This window comes from Oncorhynchus kisutch, unplaced genomic scaffold (genome assembly GCF_002021735.2).
Source record: "Oncorhynchus kisutch isolate 150728-3 unplaced genomic scaffold, Okis_V2 Okis05a-Okis16b_hom, whole genome shotgun sequence".
In the NCBI taxonomy this organism is placed as follows: Eukaryota; Metazoa; Chordata; class Actinopteri; order Salmoniformes; family Salmonidae; genus Oncorhynchus; species Oncorhynchus kisutch.
The window spans coordinates 5,899,027-5,914,872 of record NW_022261982.1 but is presented as its reverse complement, the minus strand read 5'-3'; the positions used below and the strand labels follow the sequence as shown (position 1 = coordinate 5,914,872).

At 50.0% G+C, this 15,846-nt stretch overlaps 1 protein-coding gene across 1 annotated transcript; it reads right to left on the bottom strand.

The window, feature by feature from the left end:
* Positions 1-773: 773 nt before the first annotated feature.
* Positions 774-13,145, bottom strand: LOC116359763 (E3 ubiquitin-protein ligase MARCH4-like). The gene is made up of 4 exons (XM_031813307.1): positions 11,499-13,145; positions 3,087-3,242; positions 1,865-2,057; positions 774-1,550 (listed from the first exon to the last, which is right to left on the bottom strand). The coding sequence occupies exons 1-4, from the start codon at positions 12,003-12,005 to the stop codon at positions 1,060-1,062; spliced, it is 1,347 nt and encodes a 448-aa protein (XP_031669167.1). The 5' UTR covers positions 12,006-13,145; the 3' UTR covers positions 774-1,059.
* Positions 13,146-15,846: the final 2,701 nt, after the last annotated feature.

Sequence of the window (15,846 nt, the reverse complement as noted above, 5' to 3'; positions counted from 1 at the left end):
TCACCCACACTCTAACCCTCACCCACACTCTAACCCTCACCCACACTCTACCCCTCACCCACACTCTACCCCTCACTCACACTCTACCCCTCACCCACACTCTACTCCTCACTCACACTCTAACCCTCACCCACACTCTAACCCTCACCCACACTCCCCCCTTACCCACACTCTACCCCTCTCCCACACTCTACCCCTCTCCCACACTCTCCCCTCACCCACACTCTCCCCCTCACCCACACACTACTCCTCACCACACACTACTCCTCACCCACACTCTACTCCTCACCCACACTCTACTCCTCACCCACACTCTAACCCTCACCACACTCTAACCCTCACCCACACTCTAACCCTCACCCACACTCTAACCCTCACCCACACTCTAACCCTCACCCACACTCTACCCCTCACCCACACTCTACCCCTCACTCACACTCTACCCCTCACCCACACTCTACTCCTCACTCACACTCTAACCCTCACCCACACTCTAACCCTCACCCACACTCCCCCCTTACCCACACTCTACCCCTCTCCCACACTCTACCCCTCTCCCACACTCTAACCCTCACCCACACTCTACCCCTCACCCACACTCTATCCCTCACCCACACTCTATCCCTCACCCACACTCTACCCCTCACCCACACTCTACCCCTCACCCACACTCTACCCCTCACCCACACTCTACCCCTCACCCACACTCTATCCCTCACCCACACTCTACCCCTCACCCACACTCTATCCCTCACCCACACTCTATCCCTCACCCACACTCTATCCCTCACCCACACTCTATCCCTCACCCACACTCTATCCTTCACCCACACTCTATCCCTCACCCACACTCTATCCCTCACCCACACTCTATCCCTCGCTCCTTCATCTTTCTGTCCCAGGCAGCATTGAGTAACTTCATGTAAATCTCTGTGAAGCAGCAGCAACGTCTCCCAGTCCTCCATTCAAACTCCCAAAACGAGGCCACACACCCCTCTCTCTCTTATGTCGGTCTCTCTCGTTGTTGTAACATAACAAAGTTAGGCCTCAGTTGAAGCCTCAGACCGTAGTGACTCTCATGACCAGCTCCCGGCTGCTGTTGCTGGGCTGCGGAGGCTGGGGATGGACTTGAGTGGGGCGGTGCTCCTGCTGCGTTGTCCAGAGGTGCTGGGTGAGCAGGTGGAGGATGTTGTACGCACAGTGGTGGTCTGGCAGGGATGGTGGCCCCTGCTCCGACATTGAGTCCTGCGTTGTCACCGTCGTCAGGCTGGCGGTTGCGGCTGTGGTCACGGTGTAGCCAGGCGCGGAGGCGGCCACCGCGGCCATGAGGGAGGAGGTGGAGGGGGAGACCATTTCATCCCCCGGCTCTGCCCCGGGAGGAGCACTCGTCCTGGGGTTGGGCAGGGCCAGGTGCCTGGGCGTCAGCCTGGATCTCTGGTGGTCCTCAGTGTCTCTGATCTTGTCGTAGTTGAGCACCTTCCACTGCTGGTTCACTGCCTGCCAGCGGTTAAAGATCCGGAACACTGAGGGGCCTTCATGGACGATCAGCGCTTGAACGAGAGAGAAGAAGAGGGGGAGGTTGTCAGTTACACATGAATACATCCTGAATCCAAAATGTGTTGGTAGTGTTGGTTAATCACACAGTGTGTCCTCCAGAGCTCTGTCTGGGGAGTCATATATGTCCCACCTCAAGTGTCCTGATTGGAGAAGAGGGAATGAAGGAAGAGGAGAGGAGGAGGGAGGTGTATTCCATAGGGGACCACGTTGCAAACAAGTAGAATCCCCTGGGTTGTGTATCTTTTCCCCCCAATAAATCAACCAAGGAAGAAGGAGGAGGAGGAGTTCCTCTGTGTGCCGGCCTCACCGATGCAGACGAGGTCCATGAATCCGTACATGGCGTAGCAGATCTGGAAGAGCAGGTCCTGGCGCTGCCACTTGGCCGAGGGGCTGAGGGACGACCACACCAGCCAGGAGATAGAGGACATGAGGAACAGGCTGCCCAACACGGCCGCTGCTATCTGGACCTTCTCTATCACTGTCAGAGAGATGGCCTGCCACTGGGGGGAGGGAGAGAGCGGGAGGAGGATGAGAGGGGGGAGGGAGAGAGGGGGGGGGGGGGGAAGGGAGGGGGGAGAGAGAAGGAGGGGGAGAGAAGGAGGGAGGGAGAAAGAAAGGAGGGGGGAGGGAGGGAGGGGGAGAGAAGGAGGGAGGGAGGGAGGGAGGGAGGGAGGGAGGAAGGGAGGGAGGGGGAGAGGAGGGGGGGGAGGAGGGGGGAGAGAAGGAGGGAGGGAGAAAGAAAGAAAGGAGGGGGGAGGGAGGGGGAGAGGAGGGGGAGAGAGAAGGAGGGAGGGAGGGGGAGAGGAGGGGGGGAGAGAGAAGGAGGGAGGGAGGGGGGGAGAGAGAGAAGGAGGGGGGAGAGAAGGAGGGAGGGAGTGGGAGAGGAGGGGGGGAGAGAGAAGGAGGGGGGAGAGAAGGAGGGAGGGAGAAAGAAAGGAGGGAGGGAGGGAGGGGGAGAGAAGGAGGGAGGGAGAGAGAGAGAGAGAGGGAGGGAGGGAGAAAGAAAGGAGGGAGGGAGGGGGAGAGAAGGAGGGAGTGGGGAGAGAAGGAGGGGGGAGAGAAGGGGGAGAGAAGGAGGGAGGGAGAAAGGAGGGAGGGAGGGGGAGGGAGAAAGAAAGGAGGGAGGGAGGGGGAGAGAAGGAGGGAGGGGGAGAGGAGGGGGGGAGAGAAGGAGGGGGGAGAGAAGGAGGGATGGAGAAAGAAAGGAGGGGGGGAGAGAGAAGGAGGGAGGGGGGGAGAGAGAAGGAGGGAGGGAGAGAGAAGGAGGGAGGGAGAGAGAGAGGGAGGGAGGGAGAAAGAAAGGAGGGAGGGAGGGGGAGAGAAGGAGGGAGGGAGAGAGAGAGGGAGGAAGAGAGAGTACATCATCATCCCATACTATTCATACACACTATACACTAGTATTACCCCCCTCTCTCTTTCTGCAGTGCTGTGTGATATACACCCAATTAGAGCTCTCCTCTTCATCCCCTAAAACCCTCCCCCCTGACTCAAGTCCAAGAGCTGGCGAGTCCCATCACAGCTGTCCCTACCTGGAGCGGGTTATTGGTGCTGATGGCTACCACGTGGTACTTGTAGTAGCAGAGCTCACAGCTCCAGGAGCCCCTCTCACTGATCCACTTGATGAGGCAGGGCTCATGGGTGCAGCGGACAGACCCACTGCAGCGACACGGGCTCAGCAGCTCCCCCTGTGGGACACAAAGGAAAATGCTGCTATTGGTTTGTCTTACAGTGAGCCAGCTGAGTGTCGGTCAGGATGCTGACCAGTGATTTACATACACACTGGATGACTGACAGGGGGCTCTGTATTGAAGCCATCGCCCCTCCATCTTGACACTCTGACACCGGTGTCAAAAATATTTTGGAAGCTAAAGAAATGCATGTATTAATGTCTCCATTAGTTTTAGCCATGTTTATTCTACTACAGCCTTAATGCAGACTTTTAAATGATATTATGTGAGATAAACATATCATATATGAAAACATTTCCTTAAAGTATATATTAGTTACATTACTAATGTTACTGTCCACACTCAAACAAAAAGTACTTCTATACATGTCATTTTGTCCTTGAAACATTTCATTGAAATACTGTAGACTTCCATTCATTCTTATGGACGTTCCTACTGGGGAGCACCAATATGGCCGACACATGGCTTCAAAGCCTCTCATTGGCCAATACGTAGCATCAGCAATGCAGGGTTTATATACATAATTGGCGCTGCCACAGGGTTAATCTGGCACCATATTCTCTATATAGTGCATCACTTTTAGCCAGAGCAGGAGTAGTGCAAAATGTAGGGAATAGGGAGCCATTTTGGACGGAGCCACGTTATCTCTACATGTCCTGTGCACCCACAGCTCTGGAGAACGGTCGATCTGAAGCCTTGTCTCTAGAGTTACCAGTAACGCGCCCTTCAGTTCTGCACCTACATGTCTCCACTGACTCTGTATCTGTCACAGTGTGGATTCTACAGCGTGTTTCCTCCAGACAGATAGACAGGGCTGTGGTTTCTGCTTTCTTACCTCCCAACGCTCATGTAATCTGTTTGAACAGAGACCTCCTCAGAGATGAATCCTTAACGCTCTTATCTTGTTATGTGTGAAAGTTTGTGTGTGTAGTGCGTGTGTGTAGTGCGTGTGTGTGAGCGTGTGTGTAGTGCGTGTGTGTAGTGCGTGTGTGTGAGCGTGTGTGTGAGCGTGTGTGTAGTGCGTGTGTGTAGTGCGTGTGTGTGAGCGTGTGTGTGAGCGTGTGTGTAGTGCGTGTGTGTGAGCGTGTGTGTAGTGCGTGTGTGATTCTCACATCAGTGCGTTCTACCGTGAACTTGTCATTTATAATCCTCTCAGAGAGAGTGATAGAGATTTATCAGCTCAGTGAGAGAAAGTGAGAGAGAGTGAGATGACACGTTGGTGTGTGACACTCATTAAAAAGCGTATTTTTATCATCAGTATTACCAATATAATGTATTTATTCTGGTTCCAGACATCTCACAGCTACCATGGTTATCATGACCAGGCCACATCCTCTCTGGTTCCAGACATCTCACAGCTACCATGGTTATCATGACCAGGCCACATCCTCTCTGGTTCCAGACATCTCACAGCTACCATGGTTATCATGACCAGGCCACATCCTCTCTGGTTCCAGACATCTCACAGCTACCATGGTTATCATGACCAGGCCACATCCTCTCTGGTTCCAGACATCTCACAGTTACCATGGTTATCATGACCAGGCCACATCCTCTCTGGTTCCAGACATCTCACAGTTACCATGGTTATCATGACCAGGCCACATCCTCTCTGGTTCCAGACATCTCACAGTTACCATGGTTATCATGACCAGGCCACATCCTCTCTGGTTCCAGACATCTCACAGTTACCATGGTTATCATGACCAGGCCACATCCTCTCTGGTTCCAGACATCTCACAGTTACCATGGTTATCATGACCAGGCCACATCCTCTCTGGTTCCAGACATCTCACAGTTACCATGGTTATCATGACCAGGCCACATCCTCTCTGGTTCCAGACATCTCACAGTTACCATGGTTATCATGACCAGGTCACATCCTCTCTGGTTCCAGACATCTCACAGTTACCATGGTTATCATGACCAGGCCACATCCTCTCTGGCTCCAGACATCTCACAGTTACCATGGTTATCATGACCAGGCCACATCCTCTCTGGCTCCAGACATCTCACAGTTACCATGGTTATCATGACCAGGTCACATCCTCTCTGGTTCCAGACATCTCACAGTTACCATGGTTATCATGACCAGGCCAAATCCTCTCTGGTCAGATGAATCCTTTACCAGGATCTTCTCTAATAAGAAGCAGGATCAACTATTTAAAGGGTCAGCAGTGATGGTGGGTAGTCTTGAATCTGCCAGTCATACCATATCCAGGCTCAAATGTTGTTTTTCCTAAGGACCATGCAACCTCTTTTATTAGAGAGTGATACAGACACACGGAGAGAGACACAGAGAGAGAGACACAGAGAGAGAGACACAGAGAGAGAGACACAGGGAGAGAGACACAGAGAGAGAAACACAGAGAGAGAGACACGGAGAGAGACACAGAGAGAGACACAGAGAGAGAAACACAGAGAGAGAGAGACACAGAGAGAGACACAGAGAGAGAGAGACACACAGAGACACACAGAGAGAGATATGCAGAGAGAGAGACACAGAGCGAGACACAGAGAGACACAGAGAGAGAGAGACAGAGCGAGACACAGAGAGAGAGACACAGAGCGAGACACAGAGATACGCAGAGAGAGAGACACAGAGCGAGACACAGACACAGAGAGACACAGAGAGCGAGACAGAGAGACACAGAGGCACGCAGAGAGAGAGACACAGAGAGAGAGACAGAGCGAGACACAGAGAGACACAAATAGAGACACACAGAGAGACATAGAGAGACACAGAGCGAGACACACAGAGAAACACAGAGAGACATAGAGAGACACACAGAGAGACACATACAGAGAAACACAGAGAGACACAGAGAGACACATACAGAGAAACACAGAGAGACACAGAGAGACACAGAGAGACACAGAGAAACACAGAGAGACACAGAGAGACACATAGAGAAACACAGAGAGACACACAGAGAGACACAGAGAGACACACAGAGAGACACACAGAGAGACACAGAGAGACACAGAGAGACACAGAGAAACACAGAGAGACACAGAGAGACACAGAGAAACACAGAGAAACACAGAGCGAGACACAGAGACACACAGAGAGACATAGAGAGACACAGAGAAACACAGAGAGACACAGAGAGACACAGAGAAACACAGAGAGACACAGAGAAACACAGAGAAACACAGAGAAACACAGAGAGACACATAGAGGGCGGAAGCAGCCTTTCAAGAAGGTCATTCTCTTGCTTTCATGTTTCAGTTGTTAACACAAACACCCAGAAGAGCACTTTTCTAAAGCCAAACATCTATAATGACATCTCTCCTGTTCCTTTCTCCAGAGAAAGACAGGCAATTATCTAGACTCAATTTCACACTGTCTATGTAATACAAACAGGTGGATACTACACAATAAAGACATAGAAAAGCTGGCCCTGGCTGGCAGATAAATGTATGTGTACCCAGTGCAGCCTGTTGTCTGGTAGTTAGGCTACAACAACGTGAGTTGAAAAGAGGTCTGAACTGGTACGTTGGTTATCCAACCTAATTCAACCTAAACCGCCCGGGGAACCAACTGTCCTGTACTGTCTGTGACAGGAATCAGACTAGCAGAGTAGGTTCAACAAGTGTCTGAAACAGGGTTTACATTCAATAACATATTAGACTAGGCTGAGTGAGAGAGGGGGGAGGAGGAGAGAGAGGGGGGGGAAGAGAGAGGGGGGAGGAGAGAGAGAGGGGGGAGAGAGAGAGAGAGTGGAGGAGAGAGAGAGAGGGCGAAGAGAGAGAGAGAGAGAGAGAGAGAGGGGGGGGGGAGGAGGAGAGAGAGAGGGGGGAGAGAGGGGGGGGGGGAGAGAGAGGGAGGGGGGAGGAGAGAGAGGGGGGGGAGAAAGAGGGGGGGAAGGAGAGAGAGAGTGGGGGAGAGAGAGAGGAGGGGAGAGAGGAGGGAGGAGAGAGAGAGGAGGGAGGAGAGAGAGAGGAGGGAGGAGAGAGAAGGGGTGGAGGAGAGAGAGGAGGGAGGAGAGAGAGAGGAGGGAGGAGAGAGAGAGGAGGGAGGAGAGAGGAGGGGGGAAGGAGAGAGGAGAGAGAGGAGGGAGGAGAGAGAGAGGAGGGAGGAGAGAGGAGGGGGGAAGGAGGAGAGGAGGGAGGAGAGAGGAGGGGGGAAGGAGAGAGGAGGGAGGAGAGAGAGAGGGGGGAGAGAGAGGAGGGAGGAGAGAGGAGGGGGGAAGGAGAGAGGAGGGAGGAGAGAGAGAGGGGGGAGAGAGAGGAGGGAGGAGAGAGAGAGGAGGGAGGAGAGAGGAGGGGGGAAGGAGAGAGGGGGGGAGGAGAGAGTATGAATGAATAGGAGACCTTTCAGATTGACAGACAGCATCACTGGTTCTCCTGAATGTGTTTTATTTCCTCCTCCTGCTCCCAGACTGAGCCAAAGCTTTAACACACTCTTTATACTGAGGATGCAGCTCAAATGGCACCCTAGGGGCCACCTTATGGGCCCTGGTCTAAAGTAGTGCACTAGATAGCAACTAGGGTGCCATTTGGGACACATTAATTTATCCTCAGCGCCAAAAAGCTTTCAGCAGCCTGCCACCCAGAGACAGGCTGACTGCAACTACCACTCCAGGCAGTAGTGTTCTATAATGTGATGTCATTTAGAGCAGAGAGAGAGAGAGATACTCTCTAATGTTCTCCACCGGCATCATCAGACACTAGACTAGTGTCTCCCTAAATGTCAACACAGGGACAGACCATGAGGATATGTCTTCATCACTGAGAGACTGGATGAAGATGGGGCAAATTCAGGGGTCTTCAACTTTTTGTTACGCAAGGACCCCCGCCCAGGCAAACTGGCGACCCAGAGACCACCGCCCAGGCAAACTGGCGACCCAGGAACCCCCACCCAGGCAAACTGGTGACCCAGAGACCCCCGCCCAGGCAAACTGGCGACCCAGAGACCCCCGCCCAGGCAAACCGGCGACCCAGGAACCCCCATCCAGGCAAACCGGTGAACCATGGACCTCCACCCAGGCAAACCGGCGACCCAGGAACCCCCGCCCAGGCAAACCGGCGACCCAGGAACCCCCACCCAGGCAAACCGGCGACCCAGGAACCCCCATCCAGGCAAACCGGTGAACCATGGACCTCCGCCCAGGCAAACCGGCGACCCAGGAACCCCCACCCAGGCAAACCCGGCAACCCAGGAACCCCCACCCAGGCAAACCGGTGAACCATGGACCTCCGCCCAGGCAAACCGGCGACCCAGGAACCCCCACCCAGGCAAACTGGCGACCCAGGAACCCCCACCCAGGCAACCCGGTGAACCATGGACCTCCGCCCAGCCAAACCGGTGACCCAGGAACCCCCGCCCAGGCAAACCGGTGAACCATGGATCCCCGCCCAGGCAAACCGGTGAACCATGGACCCCCGCCCAGGCAAACCGGTGAACCATGGACCTCCGCCCAGACAAACCGGTGAACCATGGACCTCCGCCCAGGCAAACCGGTGAACCATGGACCTCCGCCCAGACAAACCGGTGAACCATGGACCTCCGCCCAGACAAACCGGTGAACCATGGACCTCCGCCCAGACAAACCGGTGAACCAGCACCCCCATCATATATTAGCAAAAAATATATATGTTAACGACTTCTCTTATCATCAGGTGAACGACAAGGTTCAGTCATCAACATTTTGAAATGAATAGATTTGGTAGATGGTTTTATATGATTTTGACCTCCCACATTATAACAGGAAGAGGAAGTGGAACTCTACCTATTAGCTAGGCAGGTCACTCCAAACACGAATAGCTAATAGCAGCTGTTTCGCTGGTTAAACAAAGGTGAGCCATGTGTTGGCCAAAATCTGTCAAGAAAGCTTACCAGCAGCCAGTGGCACCGTGGTGCTTTTTCAAAGCTTATGGCCTCGCTGCTCTGCCCAGGCGTTGCTGACGCATGTCGGCTCTAACAACGCCTGGATAGATATTTAACTAGCAGCTAATCGCATCATATGTTACAGCAACATGTGCCCTACAGCACTGTTGATGACGTGGCACGCAGCCATTGGTTGATGCATGTAAAGTCTGAGCAGGGGAGCGCGACCATTGGTTGATACTTCAGTGAATGTCATTTGCTCAATATTATGAGTTGAGAAATAAATTTGACATCATTATATTATATTATCATCTTTTCTACTGTAGGTATGTAATTCAAAAGGTGTTTATCTTGTTGTTGTTAGCGATATTCATAACAACTATTAAATAGCAAAAATGTTATATTAAAATATATATTTTCACGGACCCCCTGCAGAACCACGGACCCTGGGTTGAATACCCCTGGGCTAGTTGATGCACAGGACTAGGCCACAAATTAAAGGAGGAGGAGCAGGAGGGGAGGAGGAGGAGCAGGAGGGGGAGGAGGAGGAGCAGGAGAATTAGGAGGAGGAGGAGGAGCAGGAGGATTAGGAGGAGGAGCAGGAGGAGGAGGAGGGGGAGGAGGAGGATTAGGAGGAGGAGGAGGATTAGGATGAGGAGCAGGAGGAGGAGGATTAGGAGGATTAGGAGGAGGAGCAGGAGGAGGAGGAGCAGGAGGAGGAGGATTAGGAGGATTAGGAGGAGGAGCAGGAGGAGGAGGAGCAGGAGGAGGAGGAGCAACCCCATTGACTTCCTTAGAGGTGAGAGGATCAGGATATGAAAGGTTGGCCCTGATGCACCAGCACCTATTCAATCATCAACCCACCTTCACACTGAATTGTCTACGTGGGTCGGATACTTTGCAGATGGGAGTTCTTCTGAGTCAGGTAATCCAAGGCCATGTGGCCCTAGCTACACTCCCTGGTCGGATCTCAATATTCTAAAGTGGTGTCCTTTCCTTTCCCTCTCCTTGGCTCCATCTGATGATATCAAAGACCAGGACAGGTGTAAAGCATTGATTGTAGGAGAGGAATCCCCTTTAGACTATTGAGATGTACCCTGTGTTACTTGAATCCACTACTTCCCCAGGTCTTCCTCTGTCATGTTCTGTCCCTGTCTCTTCTGTCTAAGACAGGGCTTCCTCTGTCATGTTCTGTTCCTGTCTCTTCTGTCTAAGACATGTCTTCCTCTGTCATGTTCTGTCCCTATCTCTTCTGTCTACGACAGGGCTTCCTCTGTCATGTTCTGTTCCTGTCTCTTCTAAGACATGTCTTCCTCTGTCATGTTCTGTCCCTATCTCTTCTGTCTAAGACAGGTCTTCCTCTGTCATGTTCTGTTCCTGTCTCTTCTGTCTAAGACAGGTCTTCCTCTGTCATGTTCTGTCCCTGTCTCTTCTGTCTAAGACAGGTCTTCCTCTGTCATGTTCTGTCCCTATCTCTTCTGTCTAAGACAGGTCTTCCTCTGTCATGTTCTGTTCCTGTCTCTTCTGTCTAAGACAGGTCTTCCTCTGTCATGTTCTGATCCTATCTCTTCTGTCTAAGACAGGGCTTCCTCTGTCATGTTCTGTTCCTGTCTCTTCTGTCTAAGACAGGGCTTCCTCTGTCATGTTCTGTTCCTGTCTCTTCTGTCTAAGGCAGGGCTTCCTCTGTCATGTTCTGTTCCTGTCTCTTCTGTCTAAGGCAGGGCTTCCTCTGTCATGTTCTGTTCCTGTCTCTTCTGTCTAAGACAGGGCTTCCTCTGTCATGTTCTGTTCCTATCTCTTCTAAGACAGGTATTCCTCTGTTATGTTCTGTCCCTATCTCTTCTAAGACAGGTCTTCCTCTGTTCTGTTCTGTTCCTATCTCTTCTAAGACAGGTCTTCCTCTGTTATGTTCTGTCCCTATCTCTTCTAAGACAGGTCTTCCTCTGTTATGTTCTGTCCCTATCTCTTCTAAGACAGGTCTTCCTCTGTTATGTTCTGTTCCTATCTCTTCTAAGACAGGTCTTCCTCTGTTATGTTCTGTTCCTATCTCTTCTAAGACAGGTCTTCCTCTGTTATGTTCTGTTCCTATCTCTTCTAAGACAGGGCTTGCTCTGTGAATTCTAGTACTCCTACCTTTTACATAGCCATGGGAAGTGAGTAAGTTAGAAAATCATTATTTCTGTTCTCAAGCATATAATTGCTCCTGCGTGCTTGGGATCCACAACATGCACAGTGTTGAGAGGAAAGGAGAAAGAAAGAGAGACAGAGAGAGAGAGAATTTTCCAGCCTTTCAGCTCCATTGTTTTTGAAACACTTTGAAAAACATCCTTGTTAGCAACAATTAGTCCTATACAGTCAATGTCTGACTATAGGTCTACCTATATGTCTATAGTCTATTGTCTACCTGTAAGGCCACTCACCTGTTCTGGACCTTGGAAACATATCCTGCACTGGGGAGTCCTAACACCACTGTCTGTGCGACTGTTCTGGGAGAATCTCTCCTCCCACTTCTCTTTGGAGCAGTCCTCCTCTGAGCTGCCATAGTCCAGGGGTCCAGTCTGTCCCGTAGCATGCTGCCATTCCTCTGTCGCTTTAGGCTCGTTTGTCCCTGCAGAAGGAGGCTCTCCTGTCGGGGGGCCAGGGGTAGCATAACCATCCGCCTCTGGTGAAGGTGCACTCGCTGCAGAGTTGCTGTTGTCGATGGCAACATCAATGCCGATGCCGGACCCATTGCTGTCCGTATATTGTCCGTTCATGGGGATGATCACCGGTGGCGGAGCCGGGACCGGCGGTCTGAGTAAGAAAACCTTCAGGTCACTGAACAAAACGCAACAGCGGCCTTTGGACATGCCCTGGCGGCGGAGCAGCATCGGTCTCCGGCTCAACAATCCCCAGCACCATACAACCACCCCGAGAGACAACAACATGTGTCTGTTTCTATAGGAGGATACAGATGTAGATTTCTATTCAGAAACGTGCAGAGCACATGAAGAGAAAAGGAAAAGCTTACTGTTATTTCGTTGAGGATGATCGGAAAGAGGAGTCTCCTCTGTTGTGTCTTTTCCAGTTGGGTTGAATGACATTCTTTCTCTCAACAGCTATTTTCAATTTAGCTCTGAATTCTAAACTCGAATCAGCCGGAATAAATCGAATGAGTTGGTGTGCGCGCACCACCACACATCATTTCTCAGCCTTGTCAGATAACCCTATCGTGCACTAGCCTTGTCTGTAACTAAGTAATTGCTCAGGTTACAGGAAAACCCTGACTACATATTAAACAAATAGACTTACATGTCTCATATACCTTAGAGAAAACGGGCAGGCACATAGCTGGGCATCTTCCCATTTCATTCCAACGGCATCACAAACCGAATCTTGGGAACAAGACTATACTATTGCGATCTTTTCATTCTTATTATCTAGCCTACTCTCCCGTTGCCCTTTATCAATCCTGTGTTGTAGCCTATCTGGTTCCATTAATCCAACAGTTTTGTTTCTTTACGGGCCTTCTACCAACAATGTCCCATTACATGTTGTAATAACAGTCGCTATGTGGCCAGTGGTCCTTGATATAACCGCCACCCCCCACCCCGTTGACCAGTCGAGCCCTGTTTAAATCGTCCTTTCTCTATACTCTATCCTGATGGATGCTTTAAAGGTTATGTCCTCGGCTGCAGTCGAATATAGTTTCCACGGTAGTTTGCGTTCGTCGCCTGTCAATTCAACGGTCTGTCTGAGGAGGTTGAGGCTATTCCCACAACAAAAGCCTACAAGATCATTTAGGGATGTCACGAACATGCCCTAGGCTTCGCTTCCACAGAGCCTAGCCTCCTACCGTCATTTTCTCTCACACGGAGCATCCTCTTTACAAGCGGGTAATCCACATATTTTAACGACATAACAGTGCTTTAATTCACCCCAAAACGGTTGTTGTCATGCCTTTGGGTCGACAGGAGCAGCGAAACCAGAGGGAAGTGGTTGATGTGGCCGTTGTCTCTGTGCTTTTGAAATCCATTCGACTCGATGGTTCTTTTCTCGCGGCGGGTTCAGCACCATTAAGGATGGGACAGCTCCCAGGCGCGGGCCCGTCTGAAACACCAGCGTGATGCAAGAAAGGGGGCGAGCATGGGCTGGCTCGTCTCATCTCGGATAGCAACAAGATAACATTTGGGATGAATGAGATGAAATAATAGATTAAACAAGAATCCCAAACAGATATAGTATTTGACAAAAACAGAATAATGTCAAACCTTGATTACATTGGGATAAGATCACACATCCCATTATTTGCGTGTGGGAAGACTTGGGAACAGATTTCATAAATAAAATAAAAAATACTTTGAGATGATTTTCAACAAAGAAAATGTTATATCTAAAAACAATCATCTATTGGGGAACGTAGGCTGTTCACATTTAGCAAACAAGTTGCTTAAACAAATACAAAAGATTTATGTATAGGTCTCAATTGGAGGTGCCGTATCATGCTATATGGGCTGTGGCTGTTGAATAATGCACAGCAGACTATCCCCTATACACTAGGTATTTATATATTCTGGTCTGCCTAGTGTGCTTAGTGCCACACTACAGCCTTCCCTGAACCTGCTGAACCCTGGCAGTAAGCGACAGTACACACACACACACACACACCAGTAGAGTTGAATTCTCTCCATCTCCTTTCTCTTCAACATGCGTCTGAAGAGACAAGCGAGCCAGTCTGAGTGAGCGTGGCCCAAATGACACCCTATTCCCTACATAGTGCCATTTGGAAAGGTGCCATTTGGGATGCAATCAGAGGAGTGGCCCACTCGCTGCTGCAGTTTCCCCCAGGCCCAGGGAAATATGTCACACTGTTGTAGGACTTCCCACCACCACTAGCATTAACCCCAAACAATTTACACTGTTCAAGAAACTTCTCTTAATCGCCCGTGTTCTCTCATCTCTCTCTCTCTCTTTCTCTCTCTCTCTCTCTCTCTCTCTCTCTCTCTCTCTCTCTCTCTCTCTCTCTCTCTCTCTCGCTCTCTCTCTCTCTCATCTCTCTCTTTCTCTCATCTCTCTCTTTCTCTCTCTCTCTGTCTCTCTCGACAATGCAGAACAATTATGATTCTTTATCAATACTGTATGTTTGACACTGCTTGCAATGGCCAGTGAGGTGTGAGGGTCATCCTATCTGTCATATGACATAAGTCATTGTTACATCACACAATCTGACCTCGGGGTGTAGGCTACTGTCAGTGTGATGTCCTGCTCTGTGATGGAATATGAGTGTCCCTCACCTACTGTAATGTAGCCTGTCAGTATCTCTATCTTTCTGATAATAAAAACAAGGACTTTTAAAGGGGAAATCTGTGATTGGTACATGTATTTTTAGACTTCTAAATTAATGACATATTATACACCCATTGATTCTTGAAGAATGTAACTTTTAATTGAGCTTAGTTCAACTGTCGTACCCCATCATAACCCAAAATATAAGCTTGTTTTACTCCATTGTTTGTAAACAATGTACTTTTAATCAATGTCAGACTAATGTGCCATCTCCTTTTCTCTCTCTGAGCTGTCTGTGGTGCTGAATGCTGAATCTCTCTCTCCCCCACTGATGCGTGGTTTATGTATATATTTCGGAGGATTCTGTGGTAACAATTGGGGCTTTAGAGAAAGAAACACATTATTCTCAAGGAAAGGTATCTTAAAAAGGGGATTATCCCATATTTACTGCAGATCCTCTGCTAAAACACACACACACACACTATACACACACACACACACACAAACACACACACACACACACACACACACACACACACACACACACACACACACACACACACTATACACACACACACACACACACACACACACACACACACACACACACACACACACACACACACACACACACACACACACACACACACACACACACACACACGGTACATCCTCTCAGTAAAGCTTACACTGCTAGAGAGACCACTGTTTTCTGTCTGATGTCTTGTCTTACAGTGGGGCTTAAGTCTAGAGAAGTGACAGGCTGGCAGGCACAATATCCTAGATTACCAAAACTATACTGTACTGTACTGTACTTAGAGGCCTATGCGAAGGAAATTGATGCAGTATAAGACAACAGTAGTACAGTAGCATTTTGCCTGTGTGTATGTGTGTGTGTGAGTGCGTGTCTGTGTGCCTGCCTCTGTGCATGTGTGCACACAGCACCCGTCTGTATGACCCCTACATAAGCCCCTCTTCGTGCTGGGAACTAGGAGATGAATCAGGCCCCTGAGGAATTCCATCTCTGCCAATTAGTGTTGCTGGTATCACAGCGTCTAGCATGAAACACTAGCTTGCAGCCAGAGCCTAATGACCAGGGTTGGTATAAAAAGAGCACATGAATGATAGTGATCAGGCCTCTTTACTTGTGAAAAGCATTATAATTGTTTATGTAGTAACCATAATTACAGTACTAACTTTTCCTGTATTCCTTTTCCTTGGGGCAACTGAATATGAGCTTAGGTTAGAGCAATTAAATATTGGATAACTTTTCAGTTAGTTAAAAACTATTTCACTTGCTCACCCCAACATTTCTACCACAAGCCTGTAGGTCTACCATCTCGAATTTCCTCATGCATATTTAAAAGTAACTCAACGAATAGTTATAAAGTAGGCTAGCTAACATTAGGAAGAAGATACATGCTCTCTACATAGAATTCCTAGGTGCTTGGCTTGGAGCAATTTCATGTAACACGCGGCGAACGTTGATGACGACGTTACCAT

Coding starts and splice junctions, on each gene's coding strand:
- LOC116359763 (XM_031813307.1), bottom strand. CDS start 12,005: ATGTTGTTGTCTCTCGGGGTGGTTGTATGGTGCTGGGGATTGTTGAGC. Junction 3,243..11,498: donor GTTTCCAAGGTCCAGAACAG/GTGAGTGGCCTT, acceptor TGTGTCCCACAG/GGGGAGCTGCTGAGCCCGTG. Junction 2,058..3,086: donor GCACCAATAACCCGCTCCAG/GTAGGGACAGCT, acceptor CCCTCCCCCCAG/TGGCAGGCCATCTCTCTGAC.